At 35.8% G+C, this 17,828-nt stretch overlaps 1 protein-coding gene across 1 annotated transcript in view; it reads left to right on the top strand.

Annotated features, from left to right (window-relative positions):
• The window catches only part of LOC136037733 (transforming growth factor beta receptor type 3-like), a 167,412-nt gene that overhangs the window by 138,837 nt on the left and 10,747 nt on the right, over positions 1-17,828 (top strand). Inside the window, exons 7-10 of the mRNA XM_065720508.1 lie at positions 3,170-3,509; positions 8,991-9,223; positions 15,445-15,642; positions 16,965-17,151. Of these exons, the coding sequence (XP_065576580.1) occupies positions 3,170-3,509; positions 8,991-9,223; positions 15,445-15,642; positions 16,965-17,151 (958 nt within the window). The remainder of the gene's footprint in view (positions 1-3,169; positions 3,510-8,990; positions 9,224-15,444; positions 15,643-16,964; positions 17,152-17,828) is intronic.

Here is a 17,828-nt window from a genome sequence, read left to right as displayed (position 1 = left end):
CAATACAATAATACACTATTCTAAAGACTCCTTGGCCTGTAAGAACACGTTAAAGATTGACTTAAACTTGGCTATTAAACATTGAAATGAATACGTTGTAACAGCGCGTTGGATAAAACCAAATGCGCGTTGGATAAAAACAAAAAGGCCGGAGACCGTCGCTCGATCTTGAATGTTGCCCGAAATTGAGTCCGCGTATTTCATTCTTCTTTTTTTTTGTCTTGTTTTCCTATCAACAGAAATTCTTTTAAGCCCGAAAAGGCAAATTTCGGTTGTATAAGAGCCACTTCTGAAGCTTCAGAATTCTGAGGAAACATCCCTGTGAATTTATTAATTAAAATTTCCTGATAAATTGTATCTATTCATTTAAAAAAAGGACGATGATGAAAATATTGTGTATTATTTATTTTAGAGGTAATGAGTCGGAGGTAATAGACTTGAGACTGTTTGTGTAGGATCTCGATTCTTGTTGATAGAAGAGCATCGTCAAGGGCTGAAAACTATGTTGTGACCAAGATGGGCCCAGGATTTCACTAAGCCCCCATTCATACTGGAGGTCACAGGGACTTCTTGCTGTCCCGTTCTAAGTCGGCTTAAGCGCTTCGGTGCCAACTTGAGAAGATATGCTGATCCCCATCCTGCACTGGTATCCGGGATCATTGCTTTTCCTGAGGCCAAAATAATCTCAATGATTTAAAGAACATGAAAATTGGGACTTGGAATGATACGACGTTAAAAAATGACTATCGTATCAACATTTTGACTGACAAATTCAGACGATTTGAACTGGGCTTATTAGGAGTTTAAGAAACTCATCTCCCAGAGGTAGGAAGCATGAAATTAGGTGATATAAAATTTGTTAATTCAGGCAGGAAAGATGGAGTACATAGACAGGGACTAGGGCTCATGATGAATAAAGAAGCTGCTAAGTCTTGTTTAGGCTGGGAATTTATTAATAATATGAATACTAATTGCTCATTTTATGACTAAAAAAGTTCAGGGTATAAGTTATAGTAGTATATGCCCCTGTAGAACTGACTGACGGAGACACTAGTGACTCCGATGAATTTTACTTACAGATACAGGAGCCAATAAACAGGGTCCTAGGTAGAAATATGATGTTTTACTAGGAGATTCTTACGCCCAGGTCAGTAGAAATAGGGATAGATGGTATCCTAGCCTAGGTAACTTTGGTGTAGGAAAAGCAAACAGTAATGGCTACAGAGTTTTGTAACTTTGTAGGTATAACAATCTAGTTATAACCAATACAGTGTTTGGCCATAAAATGGCCCATAATTTAACATGGTACTCACGTGATGGTAAGACATCAAACCTTATTGATTATGTTATAGTAAACCAAAGACTGGCAGGATCAATGCAAGGTAGTAGGAAATATAGAAGTGCTGTTATTGATTTTAAAAGTAAATATCACCATCTAGTAGTGTCTAGGGTTAATTTAAAGCTGAAATTTTGGATGGGTAACTACCCCCTGGGAATTTATGATGTTGGTAGGCTCCACGATGAGAATCGGAGAGAAGCTTTCCAGGAACAGTTTAGTACTAAACTTGAGATTTTAAAATTTGACAATGTTGAATATGGTTGGAATAATTTTAGAAAAACAATATGTGAAGTTGCTGATCTTGTGGCACTTGACGGAGGCACTTGTGGAAGAATTATCTGAGCGATAGATCGTATGAAAGCAAAAGGAATGTAAAGAGACTGGAGAAAGCATTATAATATGTACAAAGGAGGTGTGAAGTGGAGGCTATTGATAAAATTGCTGTGGGTGTGGAAGATACAGCTAGACGACATAATAGTAAAATATTGTACTGGCAATATGACGTGTTAATAAATTTAGAGGGAGTAATCAATCCAGACCTGTCCCAGTTAAAGATAGGGACGGGGCCACAATTAGTGATAAGGAAAGAGTTAAAGAGAAATGGGTAGATCATTTTGATAATGTGCTAAACTGAGATATACTTGCAGGAAAAGATATAAAGGAAAATGAAAAAGTTTGTAATACCTTGGATGTGAAGGAAGATTTGTTCTGTGAGGGAGAATTAACGACAGAAGGGCTACTAAAGGGTTAAGAAATAATAAGACTCAAGGTGCTGATAGTGTGGTAAATGAGTTTTCTAAATATGTTCTGAGTTTTCTGGTGGCTCTGAGGTTAGAAATAAGTTACTGAAGATTATGAATATGATTTTTTAAAAAGGGAAAGTACCTAACAATTTAGGAAAACATTAATTAAACGACTGTATAAGAAAAGTGATAAAAGTGATCGTAATAATTATCGAGGCATTAGTCTGGTCTCTATTTCCTAATATGATAATTTTCAGACAAGATATTCTGTTGACATTCTGTTGTTTCAAGAGAAGAACAGTGTGGTTTTAAAAAAGGTAGGGGATGGGTCGACCAAATTTTCACCCCTATGTTAATATTTGAGAAGTTCTTGAGTCGTCAAACACCTTTTGGTCATCAGTTTTATAGATTATGAGCAAGTGTTTGATTTTGTTGATAGAAGAGCTTTAGCAAACGTCATATCCTTGTATGGCATACGAGACAAATACATTTAAGTGATTAGTGCTTTGTACGAGAATAACACTTCTGCGGTTAAAGTTGGAAATTAGGTTAGCAGCTGGTTTTGGATTAAATCAAGAGTTAAGCAGGTCTGTGTCCCATCCCCCTCTACATGGATCATTTTGATGGAATTTGTCCTAAGGAGCTCTGGAAAGCGAATGGGAAAACGCGGAATCAAATGGGTAGGAAAACTCTCCTGGATTTAGATTATACTGATAATTTAGGCATTCTAGATGAAAGTGTGAGCAAAATGAATGAACTTTTAGAAGTTTTGCGAGTTCAAAACTACCCCGTCGGCCTGCTTGTGGTACTACTACGGTAAATTTAAAGATAATTGTAATGTGTAAAAAGGGACAAGGTGGACACGCTAGTCGAAGTTTTGTATACTTTTCCACTAACCAACTAGGTCTCAGAACTATATAAAAATTGTCCTCCTCAAAATACTTAAACCGGATATCCAGTTTAAGATTACAGGTAGCTGAGTGTAACTTAGCTGCATCGTCACCAAGTAACCTAGCGTAGATGTTTTTTGTCCTTAGCGTTGATAAAAACGTCCTGAGCTTTTAAAAATAGTTTATTTTTCTTCTAGAGCAAAGGCATTGTTGAAAATAAAGGGATATCAAAGCATTTTATTATCGAAGCTGTCAAGGAAAATTTCCCGCAAGAATTCGAACTTTTTATTCTCGAAGTGGCACTGACAATAACTGTCCCGATTTCCTATGTGAATGTTAGTGATGTGACCTCAATTGACTTAGTTGTTGGCAGAAAGGGACCCGATATTTTACCCGGATTTTCGACTGGACTCAATCCTTGGGATACCAAAAATGCGGCAAGCAGTGGAAGAAAAGATGAAAGACGTAATAAGATTAACCACAAGTCAAGACACAAGAACGGGGGTCAAAGATTCGTCCCCTCTAAGCCGTATTCTGGTAAATATTAAATATTTATTTTTCTAATATTATCCTTTATGTTAGGACTTGTTATGTTAGGACTATGTTAGGACTATCCTTTATGTTGGGAATAAGATATAGTATAAGAGAAGTAGAGAATAGAAAAAGCCTAGCTGTCATGGTTGCAGCAACAGATGCAGTAGTAGGAATAAAACATCTAAAATTTTTTGATTTTGCATGCTGTACAAGCTATGAAACAATAATTTTTTTGACTTTATGTTTCAATTTAAAAAACTCCCACCAACAAAAAAAAAAAAAAAAAAAAAAAAAGGCAAAGCAAGAAATGAGTCGTCAGTCTCAAAGTACGTGATATATCACGCAAATTATATCATAGATGCCTGTCCCATACCGGGGATAAGTAAGGTTTTTTACTAAACAATTAAATATTTTAAAAGGTTCAGCGTATTTGGCCGGCAATTTTTGAACGTTCTTTGCCCTATGTGCGTAGGTTTAATAAATAAAAGCATTCAAGAAGATCCAAGATGGTTTCTAATTCTCAGTTGCAAAATTGTTTTTGTTAAGGTTCCAAAAACTACTTTTGAACTTTTTTAACTAATATGTTTAGCACTGAAACATTATTTTAAAACTTAGGAGATAAAAAAATTAAAGTAAACCATTCCTTTCAACATTTTTTGTTCCAATCTTGAATCGCAAAAGAGATCGATGATTTGACTGAATTGGTACATAAGATTGTGTTTTCAGTAAAGTACAAAAGACAATCCTGCTTTTAGGGGACTTCAGGTGGGGAAAGGTTCATTTTGCTTTGTAGTAATGCTGCTGCTGTATAAACCTTATTAGATATTGTTGTAAATGGTTAAATATCCAGAGCCAGTCAGAACGAAATTGCATGAATGAAGAATTTAAAAAAAATATATTTGCCTTAAGAATTTGGAAAAATTGAGACTTTGATTTATAAAAAAAGAGTTCCACCATATGTAGTTGGGTGGTTTTTAGTAGTTGCGGGTGCCAAATTCAAGATGGATAAATATGGATGAAATATGAGCAAAAAATGATAAACTCATGACCAGGCCCGTAGCCAGGATTTTTTTTTTCAGGGAGGGGGGTTACAAAAAAGCTTTGAAAGACACATAAAAAAATTCTTCACATACCTTTTTTTTGCCTTTTTTACGAGTCGGACAAAAATTTAGGAGCAGGGGGGGGGGCAAAAAACCTTACCCTGCCCGATGAATACGCCCCTGCCAGCGGCATATGGGACCAATCAGCTTAAGAAGGCTTGGGCTTCCTTGGAAAGTGAAATTGTCTTTTTCTCAGTAGATGTCTCTCGGGGCAAGAGTGTCAAGACTGGGGGAATGTTTTGACACGGGCAGTGAACGGGGAATCATGTTATTCCTCTTTTTTCTGTCCTTTTTATGGAATTGTCAAGCACAGGCAGTAATTTTGATGTATTTTTGCGACCTATTGCGACCTATATCCAGTGTTGGATTTTGTAATGACGAAAAGCGTTGTAAAATCTAACTAATTACTTTAGTTTATTTATTTTCACGGTTTAACGGGACAACATTGACGAAAATGAGGTACCGCCTGAAAGCTCATATTTTTGAAATAGCAACAACAAAAAAAGAAGGCTATTGTAGCTCTCAGGTGGAAATAGGCCAAAGATGAGTCCGGAAAAAAAATAATAACAAAAAGTGGTCTAAATAAAAAAAAAAAAATCCAGTGGATTTGACTGGTAATTTTCGAATGTTCGTTTTTCCACGTGTGTACGTGTCTGCTATAAAAGCATTCAATTACAGCGTGCTTAAATTTATTGGCAACAAGCCTCAGACTCAATGAGTTCTGAGGCTCAATTGCAAAATTGTTCTTGGTAAGGTTCCAAAAATTATTCTTTAACTTTTTTGGATCAAGTATGTTTAGCAATTAAATTGCCTTTTATTAGCTAAGTAAAAATACTGTTAAAGTAAATATTTTCTTATAAATAAATTATTTTATTTTATTTGTCGCAATGTTTAATCAAACAGTTCGTGGTAACGAACTGTAGTAAGGAGCGACCCAGCTCAATAGTAACCGAAACTCTAAAAAATGGAATTTTGATACCAATAGTTACATCAAACATTTTGATGCTGATTTTAAATATCTAAGTTTCATCAAGATTAGTCTTACCCATCAAAAGTTCGAGCCTGAGAAAATTTGCCTCCTTTTAGAAAATAGGGAAACACACCCTAATTGTCATACAATCTTAATGAAAATCACACCATCAGATTCAACGTATCAGAGAACCTTATAGTAGAAGTTTCAAGCTCCTATCTACAAAAATGTGGAATTTCGCATTTTTTTGAAAGAAGACAGATCACGGATGCGTGTTTATTTGTTTTTTGTTTGTTTGTTTCTTTCCCCCAGGGGTGATCGTATCGACTGAGTGGTCCTAGAATGTCGCGAGAGGGCTCATTCTAACGGAAATTAAAAGTTCTAGTGCCCTTTTTAAGTGACCAAAAAAATTGAAGGGCACCTAGGCCCCCTCCCACGCTCATTTTTTCCTAAAAGTCACCGGATCAAAATTCTGAGATAGCCATTTTATTCACCATGGTCGAAAAATCTAATAAATATGTCTTTGGGGACGACTTACTCCCCGCTGTCCCCATGGGAGGGGCTGCAAGTTACAAACTTTGACCTGTGTTTACATATAGTAATGGTTACTGGTAAGCGTACAGACGTTTTCAACAGGATTTTTTGGGTTTAGGGGGAGAGTTTAGGGGGGGTTACGTGGGAGGATATTTCCTTGGAGGACCTTTTCATGGGGGAAGAGAATTTCAATGAAGGTGGCGCTTAATTTTCTAGGATTATTTAAAAAACAATGAAAAAATAAATATGAAAAGTTTTTTCTACTGAAACTGAGGAGCAGCATTAAAGCTTAAAACGAATTATCACGCATATGAGGGGTTTACCTTCTCGTAATACCTCACTCTTTACGCTAAAGCCTTTTTAGTAATTTCAACTATTTATTCTACGGCCTTTGTGATTCAGAGGTCATTCTTAAGGAATTGGGACAAAATTTAAGCTTTAGTGTAAAAAGCGAGGTATCGACGAGGGGTTAAGAACCCCTTCATGTACGCAATAAAAACATACGAATATAGAAGTTCGTTACATAAGTTAATTTGTAAGTTACGTATATTTTTTACCAATGAAAACGTTCGTAAAATATTAAAAGTTCTAGTTGCCTTTTTAAGTAATCAAAAATTTGGAGGGCAACTAGGCCTCCTCCCTATCCTCAATCGCTCCTTTTTTCCTCAAAATCTTCCGATTAATTACAATTAATTAATATGTAAATTTTATTTTAATTATTTATGTGCGAAGAGCCAAGATCAAAACATGCATTAATTCAAAAACGTCCAGAAATTAATTAAAAAAAGTTTTTTTAAAAATGAAAGTAAGGAGCAACATGAAAACTTAAAACGAACAGAAATTACTCCGTATATGAAAGGGGCTTTTCCTCCTCAACGCCCCGTTCTTTGCGCTAAAGTTTCTTACTGTTTTAAAAAGTAGAGTTAAGAGAAAGAGTCAAACTTTATATATATTATACAATTCCTCTATAAATGGTTAAGCTAATAGGTTTGTCATGAGTAATTTCGCCTTTTACTCTAAGTGCGGAACAGAAACTATTCCTAGTTTATCAACTAAATCACAATATTTCCTGTGTATTGAAGATGCTGATATTGTAAAACCGATAGAAGCTACTCAAAAGTTCACTATGTTCACTATCTTATTATTGCGCTTTCTGTAACCTAACAGCACGCACTTGAATATTGTTGGGAATTTTTTTTTCTTGGTATACTCTGTTTATTGTTCTAATTTTCCCGTTTTTATTGTTTTGGATTCCTTTTTACATTTTACTCTACTGTAACTCTAAGAAAGGAACTCTACTTTTACTCTAAGTTAGGAACGGAAATTATTCCGTATATGAAAGGCGTTGTCCCCTCCTCAACGCCTTGCTCTTTACGCTAAAGTTTGACTCTTTCTCACACTCTACTTTTTAAAAAAATAAAAAAAAAACTTTAGCGTAAAGAGCTAGGCGTTGAGGATGGGACAACCCCTTTCAAATACGGAATAATTTCTGTTCGTTTCAAGTTTTAATGTCGCTCCTTACTTGTAGTTTAAAAAAACTTGTTTTTTTATTTAATTACATAAAGCTTCAGTTCTCGTTTGATCAATCTTGGCGATTTTGCAAGTTTTGGCTAAATTAGAATTTTGACAGAATGCAATTTTGGCTATGAATCTGGCTCAGAACTTGTTAGTGTAGTAAGTTCCTCTTTAATTAACTTCGCTCCTTAAAAGAAAACACAGTTAAACAGGAATGATGAGGATTGTATCGGAATTATAATTTCTTAATAAAACTGGCCTTCAGTTTTCTTTCAAACCGGCACTGTCATTTCTGATGGTTGTTTTAATGTCAATATCATACAATTAAAACAGTTTACTGACATTCACAAAGTTCACAGGGTAAGAGTGAATGAGCGCAAGATCACCATCAGGAAATTTCTGGGCGGGGAGGGGCAAGTGTTAACAGAAGCTCTATTTTTTTTTATACCAAAACTTAAATGAGAATATTTATCATTCTCCTATTTTATAAAAATTTTAAGCATCTTAAATTCTAAAGTATTTTATACATTCTAAAATGATTATTAGGGGGGAGAGGGTATTAGGGGGTCCATGAGTGGGCCTGGGTATAGCCTGCTGTACATACCGTTTGCCAATTCAAATAAGGCGGGGGATTATTAGGGGGTCCATGAGTGGGCCTGGGTATAGCCCTGCTGTACATACCGTTTGCCAATTCAAATAAGGCGGTGGATTATTAGGGGGTCCTTGAGTGGGACTGGTTGTAGCCCTGCTGTACATACCGTTTGCCAATTCAAATAAGGTGGGGGATTATTAGGGGTCCATGAGTGGGCCTGGGTATAGCCCTGCTGTACATACCTTTGCCAATTAAAATAAGGCCAAAAATTAGCCATTTGTCTTGGACGAATTCCAACTTCGGAGCATCAATCTGATTTGATGGACATTACTATGTTCGGATCGACTGCTATTTTAGCCTAAGTAATTCCAAGTGCCTTGTGTAACACTTGTTGTCCAAATGATATTTATAACCCTTCCTATTAAACAAAACACCATCGATCGTTCTGCTTTCCCATAATGCATGTGGATTTCAAGATATTGAAAATCTAAACTTAAAAAACACCCAAATAAAGCCCTTTCAATTGACCACAGCATATTTTCAGCGTGTGGAACTGGCGGCTATATATTTCTTCTGACAAAAAAAAAAAAAAAAAAAAAAAAAAAAAAAAAAAAAAAAAAAAAAAAAAAAAAAAAAAAAAACCGATTGTAATAGCTGACTGTCTAAACAATGTCTCAAATATCTATTTACTTTGAGCACTTCATTTAGATTAATTAATTAAATTTATACATTCAATTTTTCTTTAAAGACATTAGTGACTATAAATATTTTAGGTAATGCCAGAGGTCTGAGTCAACGTGTTCACGAGGCCATTCAACTGGAATGTGAACCTAAGCATATGAGCGCCTCAATGCCTTTAGATATGGGTCCAATTGTTGGAATTACCTTTTCAGACAGAACATGCAAAGCAACACGGAACAGGACTCATTGGATCTTGAAGTCAGTTGTTACGTCATGTGGAGCTACTGTAATAACTGATGGTAGATTAACCACCTACTCAAATATGGTAAGTAAAAAATGTCAGATATGGTAAGCTTTGAAAACAATGATAACCTTGACATAAGTGTTTTTTATTCTCGGGTAGACAGTGTAGACCAACACGTGACAGAACCATGTGGATGTTATAGCTTCGTTTTGTATCATGTGGAGTCATTGTTATAGTCCCTTACTCAGCTATGGCAGGTTAAGATAAAATCTTAAAACACAAGTTCAGTATTAGTATCTTTTTTGGGGCATACTTTATCTGACAGGGTATATAGAACTACACGAAACATATGTCGTTGGCATGTGGGGTTTGTGCAGATTAATCACTTCGCTCAAATATAGTGAAGATAAGAAATATGTTAAGCTTCAAAACATGAATAAAGTCAATATTAGTGGGCTTTTTTTTCAAGCAGAAAATTCAAACCAACACGTGACATAACGTGACAACACATTTGATCCATTTGCACATGAATGTAATCCATTAAAGCTTATCAACCTAAGAAGCACGTAAATTCAAAAAAATTATGTGAAAAAGTATGATTTTGTTTGTCTTTCATATTTATTCCATAAAATAAGTCCTTAAGCTTTCTTTCGTTATAATCTTAAGCAATAGGCATATGATACAGTTAGAATGGAAAAACATATACCAAACGTTGAAGATATAAAAGAAATGTAATTTGGTATAATATTTAGTGTTTCTGCTTTCCTTTAGCTCAGTATTATTCATTCAGTCTTTGTTCATTATTCATTGAGCATTATTGTTCATTATTGTTCATTATTTATTATTGTTCATTACTTCATTATTTATTATTATTATTCTTGTTCATTATTGTTTATGTTGCTTATGTTTGTATTGTTTATGTTTTTGTTCATTATTGTTCACTTGTTCATTATGTATTATTCATTGAGCCTTTCACTTTTGATTTAAATTTTACAGTCAAAACGATAAAGCATCTTCAATTATCTTCATTTTGCTATATTAAGATTCTTGGTCCAGAAAATAAGACTGTAATCTCAAGCCTTTTGACCAAGAGCGTATCCAAGACTTTTGTTTGGAGAGTGGGGGTACGAAAAACTTTAAAAAAACGCATACCAAATTTATCTATATGCAGTTTTCTTACGTTTTAACGAGTTGGACATTTTGTTGAAGGGAGGAGGAGGTTCAAACCCCGAATCCCCCCCCCATCCACCCTGGATACGATCTTGCTTTTGGCAGATTTTTCTTTTGACCTTATGAAACGATGAAAACTCTTCCTTAGGAAGTTTCAAGTTTTTATTCTTAAGGTTTATTTTGCTTGGAGTGGCCAGGGACAGAATTTCCTCTTGAGCTGCTTATTTTTATCCAATCCAGACGGGGGCGAATCTCCTGCATTTTTATTGGGGATGCAATAGGGGTCCATATCCATATAGTTTAGGGGCGTGGGATATATAATAGTTTTTTCTCCAAATTATTGCGGGGGTAACTGCCCTCTTGCCCCCACCCTCCAAACGACATCCCTGAATTCGAAGTAGGGTCATACTAATATAATACTTTGCTATTTTCTTTTTTTACTTTTACTTTATTTTTCTTTTTGTGCCTAAATATCTATGTACCCTTTTTCGCGTGATTAATGAGGGTCTAAAGCTGTTTAAAATCCTAAAATAAATTAATATAAAACCATAAGGTCCAAGCTTATGCATTGGCGTGCAAATTAATGCCACTCTAATATGACTGCCGGTGCTTACGTGGGGGGAGGGTCTTCGGGTTAGAGTCTTCCCAGAATCTCAGGATTTTTACAACTTGTCTTGTATCTTCTTTTATTTCACAGATAGTTTACATCTGTTTTTTTTTTCGAGACCAAGTTCGAAGTAAAGACCAAAATAAAGAGAAAAAGATAGAAGTTCTGCTTTTCTTTTGTGAAAGAGGCGGAGTTTTGTGGGAATCTTAAATTTTTCTTTATTTGAAAGAATTCTGCCTTTATAAATAGCGACGAAGACCTCACTGCCTTTCCATCATAAACACCGACAAGGGTTTAGAGCTCATATGGCACTTGTGACAAGGTCGGAAAAGCCAAGAGCCAAGAGCTCATATGTCATGAGCTCTAGCAAAATTCTAAGAATCAGTAGATTGATTTAAAAGGAAAATCAGAAGCCTAATGCCAGTCGGGATTTAGAATAAGAGCTCTGAGACACGAAGTTTTTCTAAATATCAAAATTCATTAAGATCTAATTTTTCCTCTCCCTTCATCCCCCAGATGATTGAATTGGGAAAAACGACTTTATGAAGTCAATTTGTGCAGGTCCCTGACACGCCTACCAATTTTCATCGTCCTAGCTCGTCCAGAAGCACCGAACTCGCCAAAGCGCTGGACCTCCCTAAATCCCCAAAAGAGAGCGGATCCAGTTCGGTTACGTCAATCACCTATCTACGACATTTGCTAATTCTACCCACCAAGTTTCATCCCAATCTCTCCACTCTAAGCGTTTTCTAAGATTTCCGGTTTCCCCCTCCAACTCCCCCAATGTCACCAGATCTGGTCGGGATTTAAAATAAGAACTCTGAGACATGAGTTCCTTCTAAATATCAAATTTTATTAAGATCCGGTTATACCCGTTCTTAAGTTAAAAATACCTCAATTTTTCAAATTTTTCCGAATTAACACACCCGCCCCCAACTCCCCCAAAGAGAGCAGATTCAGTCCAGTTATGTCAATTATGTATCTAGGACTTGTGCTTATTCTCCTCAAAAAGTTTCATCTCGATCTCTCCACTCTAAGCATTTTCCAAGATTTTCCGTTTGCCCCTCCAACTCCCCCAATATCACCGGATACGATTGGGATTTAAAATAAGAGCTCTGAGACACAAGGTCCTTCTAAATATCAAATTTCACGAAGATCCGATCACCCATTCGTAAGTTAAAAATACCTTTTTTTAATTTTTCCTCCTCCTCCAGCCCCCCAGATACTCGAATCGGGGAAACTACTGTTATCAAGTCAATTTGTGCAGGTCCTTGGCACGCCCACCAATTTTCATCGTCCTAGCACGTCCAGAAGCACCGAACTTGCCAAAGCACTAGACCCCCCCCCCCCAACTCCCACAAATAGAGTGGATCCGTTCTAATTATGCCAATCACATATCTAGAACTTGTGCGTATTCTTCCCATCAAGTTTCATCCCGATTTCTCCACTCTATAAGTGTTTTCCAAGATTTCGGGTTTCCAATATTTCTGTTTCTCCCCTCCAACCCCATATGTCCCCGATTTCGATTCGAATTGAAAATGGAGCATTTGAGACGTAAGATATTTCTATATATCAAGTTTCATTAAGATCAAATCAACCATTCGTAAGACAAAGATACCTCAATTTTCACGTTTTCCAAGATTTCCGGTCTCCCTCTCCAACTCCCCCAATATCACCGGATCTAATAGGGATTTAAAATAAGAGCTTTGAAGCACAGGATCCTTCTAAATATCATATTTCAGTAAGATCTGATCACCCGTTCGTAAGTTGCAAATACCTCATTTTTTCTATTTTTTCAGAATTAACCCCCCCCCCCCCCAACTCCCCCAAAGAGAGCGGATCCGTTCCGGTTATGTCAATCACGTATCTAGGACTTGTGCTTATTTCTCCAACTAAGTTTCATCCCGATCCCTCCACTCTAAGCGTTTTCCAAGATTTCAGGTTTCCCCCTCCAACTCCCACCAACGTCATTGGACTCGGTCTCGATTTAAAATAAGAGCTTTGAGACACGATATCCTTCTAAATATTAAATTTCATTAAGATCCGATCACCCGTTCGTAAGTTAAAAATAGCTCGTTTTTTCTAATTTTTCCGAATTGGCCGTTCCCCCACTCCCCCCAAATGGTCGAATCAGGGAAACGATTATTTCTAATTCAATCTGGTCTGGTCCTTGATACGCCTGCCAAATTTCATCGTCCTAGCTTATCTGGAAATGCCTAAACTAGCAAAACTGGCACAGACAGACCGACAGAATTTGCGATCGCTGTATGTCACTTGGTAAATACCATGTGTCAAAAAAACAAGAAAAACAATAGGGAATTATTTTTGCAAGATAGTGGAAAACTAATTAAAATGACTATTTCGGCCATATGTCCAAGGGCCGTCCTTAAAAAAGCATAAATATATAACAAGAAAATAAACTATAATCCCTAACAGGACATGCATATTCCAATAAAGACTGAAGGAAAGAGTATTTATAAATACGGAGCATATTATTGACTAAATTAAGAAAGATGCTTGGGAAGAAAGACAGGTTAGCTTGTATCCTATTTAAGACTAGGTTTGAGATAAAAATAAGACTAGGAGGAGGCTTAGGAATTAAAAAGGATAAATAAATATTCATAAGTTTCCACAGACACAAGGTTTAGACTTTATATCAAATATTTCACATACTTTATATTGTTTTCAACTTTATATTGTTTTCTAGAAAACCTCTAGGATTGACGTGTCATCAGTGTATTTCCATTTACTGGGTAGACTTGTACCGATGCTAAAGATCATAGCATCGGTGAAATAAGAAAAAGGTTATTTTTCTAACGAAGAAGAAGAAAAAATAAACAATTATTTCTTGTGCATTATTCGAAAACAGAAAAAAAAAGGACGGAAAAACAAACAATTATTAGCTAGTGCAAAGATTATGGGTAACTTGTAAGAGTAAAAACTGGCACTAGCGTCGACGAAAAAACCCTCAACGCCATCTAGCGTTTGGCAACAATTGTCATTTTTCTTTCAGTCTAATAATACTAATAATTAATTTAATTCGTGTAGTCGGTAAAATTAGTGTAGTAATATGTGTCTGATCTCCGTTCTTGACAAAAAACGATCATAAAGCTTGAAAAATGCTAAGTGTCTCCGAAAATTAGATGGCGTTGATGTTTTTTCAGTGATTACCTTAAAGAAATTTCCCCCTCTTTACGGAAAAAATTAATTTTTCATCCTTGTTCCACATTTTCCTTAATTTAAGTCTATTACTTTTTTCTTTCGACTCTATTTGAACCCTCCTCCCCCAGTCGGAAAATTCAACAGGACGTTCATTTATCCTTTGCTATATAACGGCTGAATTTGTTAAACCCCATCCCCGTCAACTCATTTTAGGTATGGACCTGTCATCCACAATTAGGTCACGCTTGAAATATTACTTGGCCCACTCAGTAATTTTACAGCGAAAATATGGTTTAGGAGGAATACGAATATCTTCAGCGCTCAAAACATCTGCAAAATCAGAAACTTTTAGCAAGGGAAGGTTTTAGGAACTTATAGGAGCATCAATTTTAAGGAGAACCAGAAGCTTTTAGGAGCACTTGTTTGTCAGACTCGGTGGCGCTGTAACGGGTAGTATATTATTACTGAAAAAAAAAACGGAAGAGGTTATTTTGGGAACGCAATCTGGTCAATATATCATGAGGAGAAGAAGCAAGAAATAAATTAAATTCAGTAATTATTGAAGAAGGATGGTAATTATAGTATCATGTTAAATTTATGACTATCTATTTAATGCTCAAATTTGTTGTCTTTTAAGGGTAAGATAATTGCTTAAAAGCATTCGCAGGTACACTCTTTATAATAGAATATTAATTATTCTTCCAGTGTAGTTAGGTATTTGAGAATACTGCAAAAAAGAATCTATTTTAAGATTCTTTTATCTAATAATAGAGAAAAGAATTCTTTTCTCTATTAGTCTAGGCTATAAATCAAAAGAGCTACTGTCCATCTATTATTCACTCAATTGTACAAGACTACTTATTTTTTTTTGTCTTCGCATTCAGTGCTTTAAGTACCTTGTTTCACCAATATTTTTGGCTAGATTCTGTAATTGCCACCTGCCCAGCACAAAATATCATCTGATAAATCGGTTTCTGTTTTTAAAATTGTAATACACATTCCTCCTGACAGCAAATTGAAGGGTAACTGGCGAAACGTATTCTGGCCTGTGATAAACTTGAATTTGGCCTAAATCAATGAAAATGCGCATAAAGGGTGTATTCATGGGATGGGAGGGGGGGCTAGGGGATTGCGATTTTTAAGTTTTTTGCTTTTCGAACACATTTGCTTTCCTATTATAAAAGGTGTGCACGTAGCAGCCGAGGCTTGCTATATAGGACTTGAGTATCCTTACGTTTCTTTAAGTTTCTTCAGTATACTTAGGATCGTTCAAGTATTTGGAATAGATAATAAATTTACTTAAAACAGCGTAGTTTGTACACTACATTACCATACATACAGTAAAACTTGATATTCTTTGCAGGTATATGTAAAGGTTGCCTCAAATTTTATCAGCGATGATGAAGATTTTGAAGGTTCTGGATTTGATAATGAAGATAGTCCGACAGCATCACTCATGACTGGCCATTCAGTGACAGAAATTGCAGTACCACATGACTGTAAATATAATCCAATGCTGCCCCTAGGGTCCTTCATACAAGAGTCTGATGATAATGTAATGGTAAGTATCTATAAATATATTTTTTAGCTTTATCTTTAAGCTCTGAAATTTTGAGTTTTTTATTTTGAGCACCCCCTAAAGTTTATCTACAAATTTGAAGCTACTGAATAAACTTGGCATATTTGATATATTATTCGGGAGGTTTTCTTCCCATTACTATTAAGACTAATTTAGTTAAACCACTGACTGGATCTTGTCAATAAAAAAAAAAATATATTTTTCTGAGATATGTTATACATACGCTTTGATTTTGTTTTTACCGATTATATCATTCCACTCGTGGTGTCAAAAGTGGTTGCTTTAAACCAGGGGCCTCTCATTTTTTCCATATCCCTATCCCTTTTAATCTTATAGCTCAATATCTGCAGTGCCTTTAAAATATCCCACAAGGTTTTTCAATGTGCCCTGATAAGTCATCGTAGAGACCAATATCATCCAGAGGCTCTCAGCCTCCAAGACTCTTTGCACCCCAGTTTTGAACCCCTGATCTTAGAACTGAATATTCTTTTGTTATTCTTCTCCCCGATGTTGTATTAACTACACGAGTTTTAAGTCAGCAACCTAGCTTGTGGCTTTTAATTGTCAACACTGTCTCAAAATTTAAATAAAATATAGAAGGAGTGAACTCTGTATTATTCCCCGCCCTGTTACTTTCCTAAATCACCCTACTCCTCAACTTACATTACCATTCACCCTCTTGAACTTTTACTACCTCTTTCCGTTATTTCCTAAATCGTGAAATGACATAGGGCCAAAATTATGAGGTGGGAAGTTTTATTTTTAGTGCTCTTGCATGACAACCCCCTTCCCCTGAAAAAAAAAACCCGGCAAATTTGGCAAGGGCTCTTAAAGAAAAGAATTAAAAATATCATTGTAACATAGCTTCAGATTTTTACATTTTACATTTATTACATTTATTTTTATATTTTTATTTTTTATTTTTATATTTTATATTTATTTTTATTACATTTACTTTTTTTACATTTATTACATTTTGGCTTGCTAAACATTTCCGGTTATATTAATCTTCTTCATTGATATGAGGTAATTTTGGAGATACCAATCACTACTTATTTCATTTCCTTCGGAACTATAAAATACTTTGGGCTAAAAATAGTCCATCCAAGATAAACTTTGTAAATTTTATTCCTTGTATTTTTTTTTGTCCAAATTTCGTTATGAATTTAAAACTAGATTCATCCCACGTCGTGTTTTTACCTTTTTTAGGGGGGGGGGATTTGTTGTTTAGTTGATTTTTTTTTGTTTGTAAATAAACTAAACTGAATTGATTTTAATCACTTAGCGGCCAATCTTTTTTCTAGGATCCATCTGAGGATGTTCCAGCACAAATGGAGCTTTATCATATGGAAATCTATCGTGACAAGGACATGAAAGTACCTTTGAAGAGAACACTAATTCACAACAATCAAAAGAATGTGGAAGGCTCATCATTTGGCCTAGAAGTAGGCTATGACGAAACGCTACATGTCAAGACTTGGGTTGATGGTGGTAAGTCAAATATAGAAATATCACACCCCCTAAAAATTTCAAATAAGAAAATCTTTATTCTAAGACATCCCTACGGATTGTTCTGGGTACCCGGCTGACTGACCGTATTTCAAACAGTAGGTTGTACGAAAAATGTGGTTCAATCCCACTTTCTAGGGCTATAATGAAAGAAAGGTTGAGAAGGCTAGGCCACGTTCTACGGATGAAGGATGACAGATTACCGAAGATTGTCCTTTTTGGCTAACCGTTTGTGGCTACAGGGAAAGCAGGTCGTCCTTGTCTGGGTTGGGAGGATGTCATAAATAAAGATTTAAAGGAAATGGGAACTTTCCGGGAGGGCGTAAAGAGGGAGGCTTTAAATAGATTAGGTTGGAGGAGGAGTGTGCGTAGCTGTGTCGGCCTCAGGCGGCTTGGTGCTGCAGTGAGTTATTAGTAGTAGTAGTAGTAGTAGTTTATTCTAAGAAATTTTAAGAAAATCGAAGCCAATCTAGCTTTGATAGCATTGCTATGTCTTCTTTAAAAAAACACTGTCGCCCTTTATGAAACTAACCGGGTATCAGAACCTTCTGATAAGGACCGGGTATGAGAAATAGGTTCTCCAACTAGACTTTGAATGTTTGAATTCCTTGATGTTTTTAAGCCACTGCACGATATTAGGTTTGCTCTCCCCCTTAGAG

The sequence above is a fragment of the Artemia franciscana genome, chromosome 17, assembly GCF_032884065.1.
Source record: "Artemia franciscana chromosome 17, ASM3288406v1, whole genome shotgun sequence".
NCBI classification, from domain to species: Eukaryota; Metazoa; Arthropoda; class Branchiopoda; order Anostraca; family Artemiidae; genus Artemia; species Artemia franciscana.
Note: the sequence above shows the minus strand (reverse complement) of the source record. Positions and strands in the feature narration are given on the sequence as shown.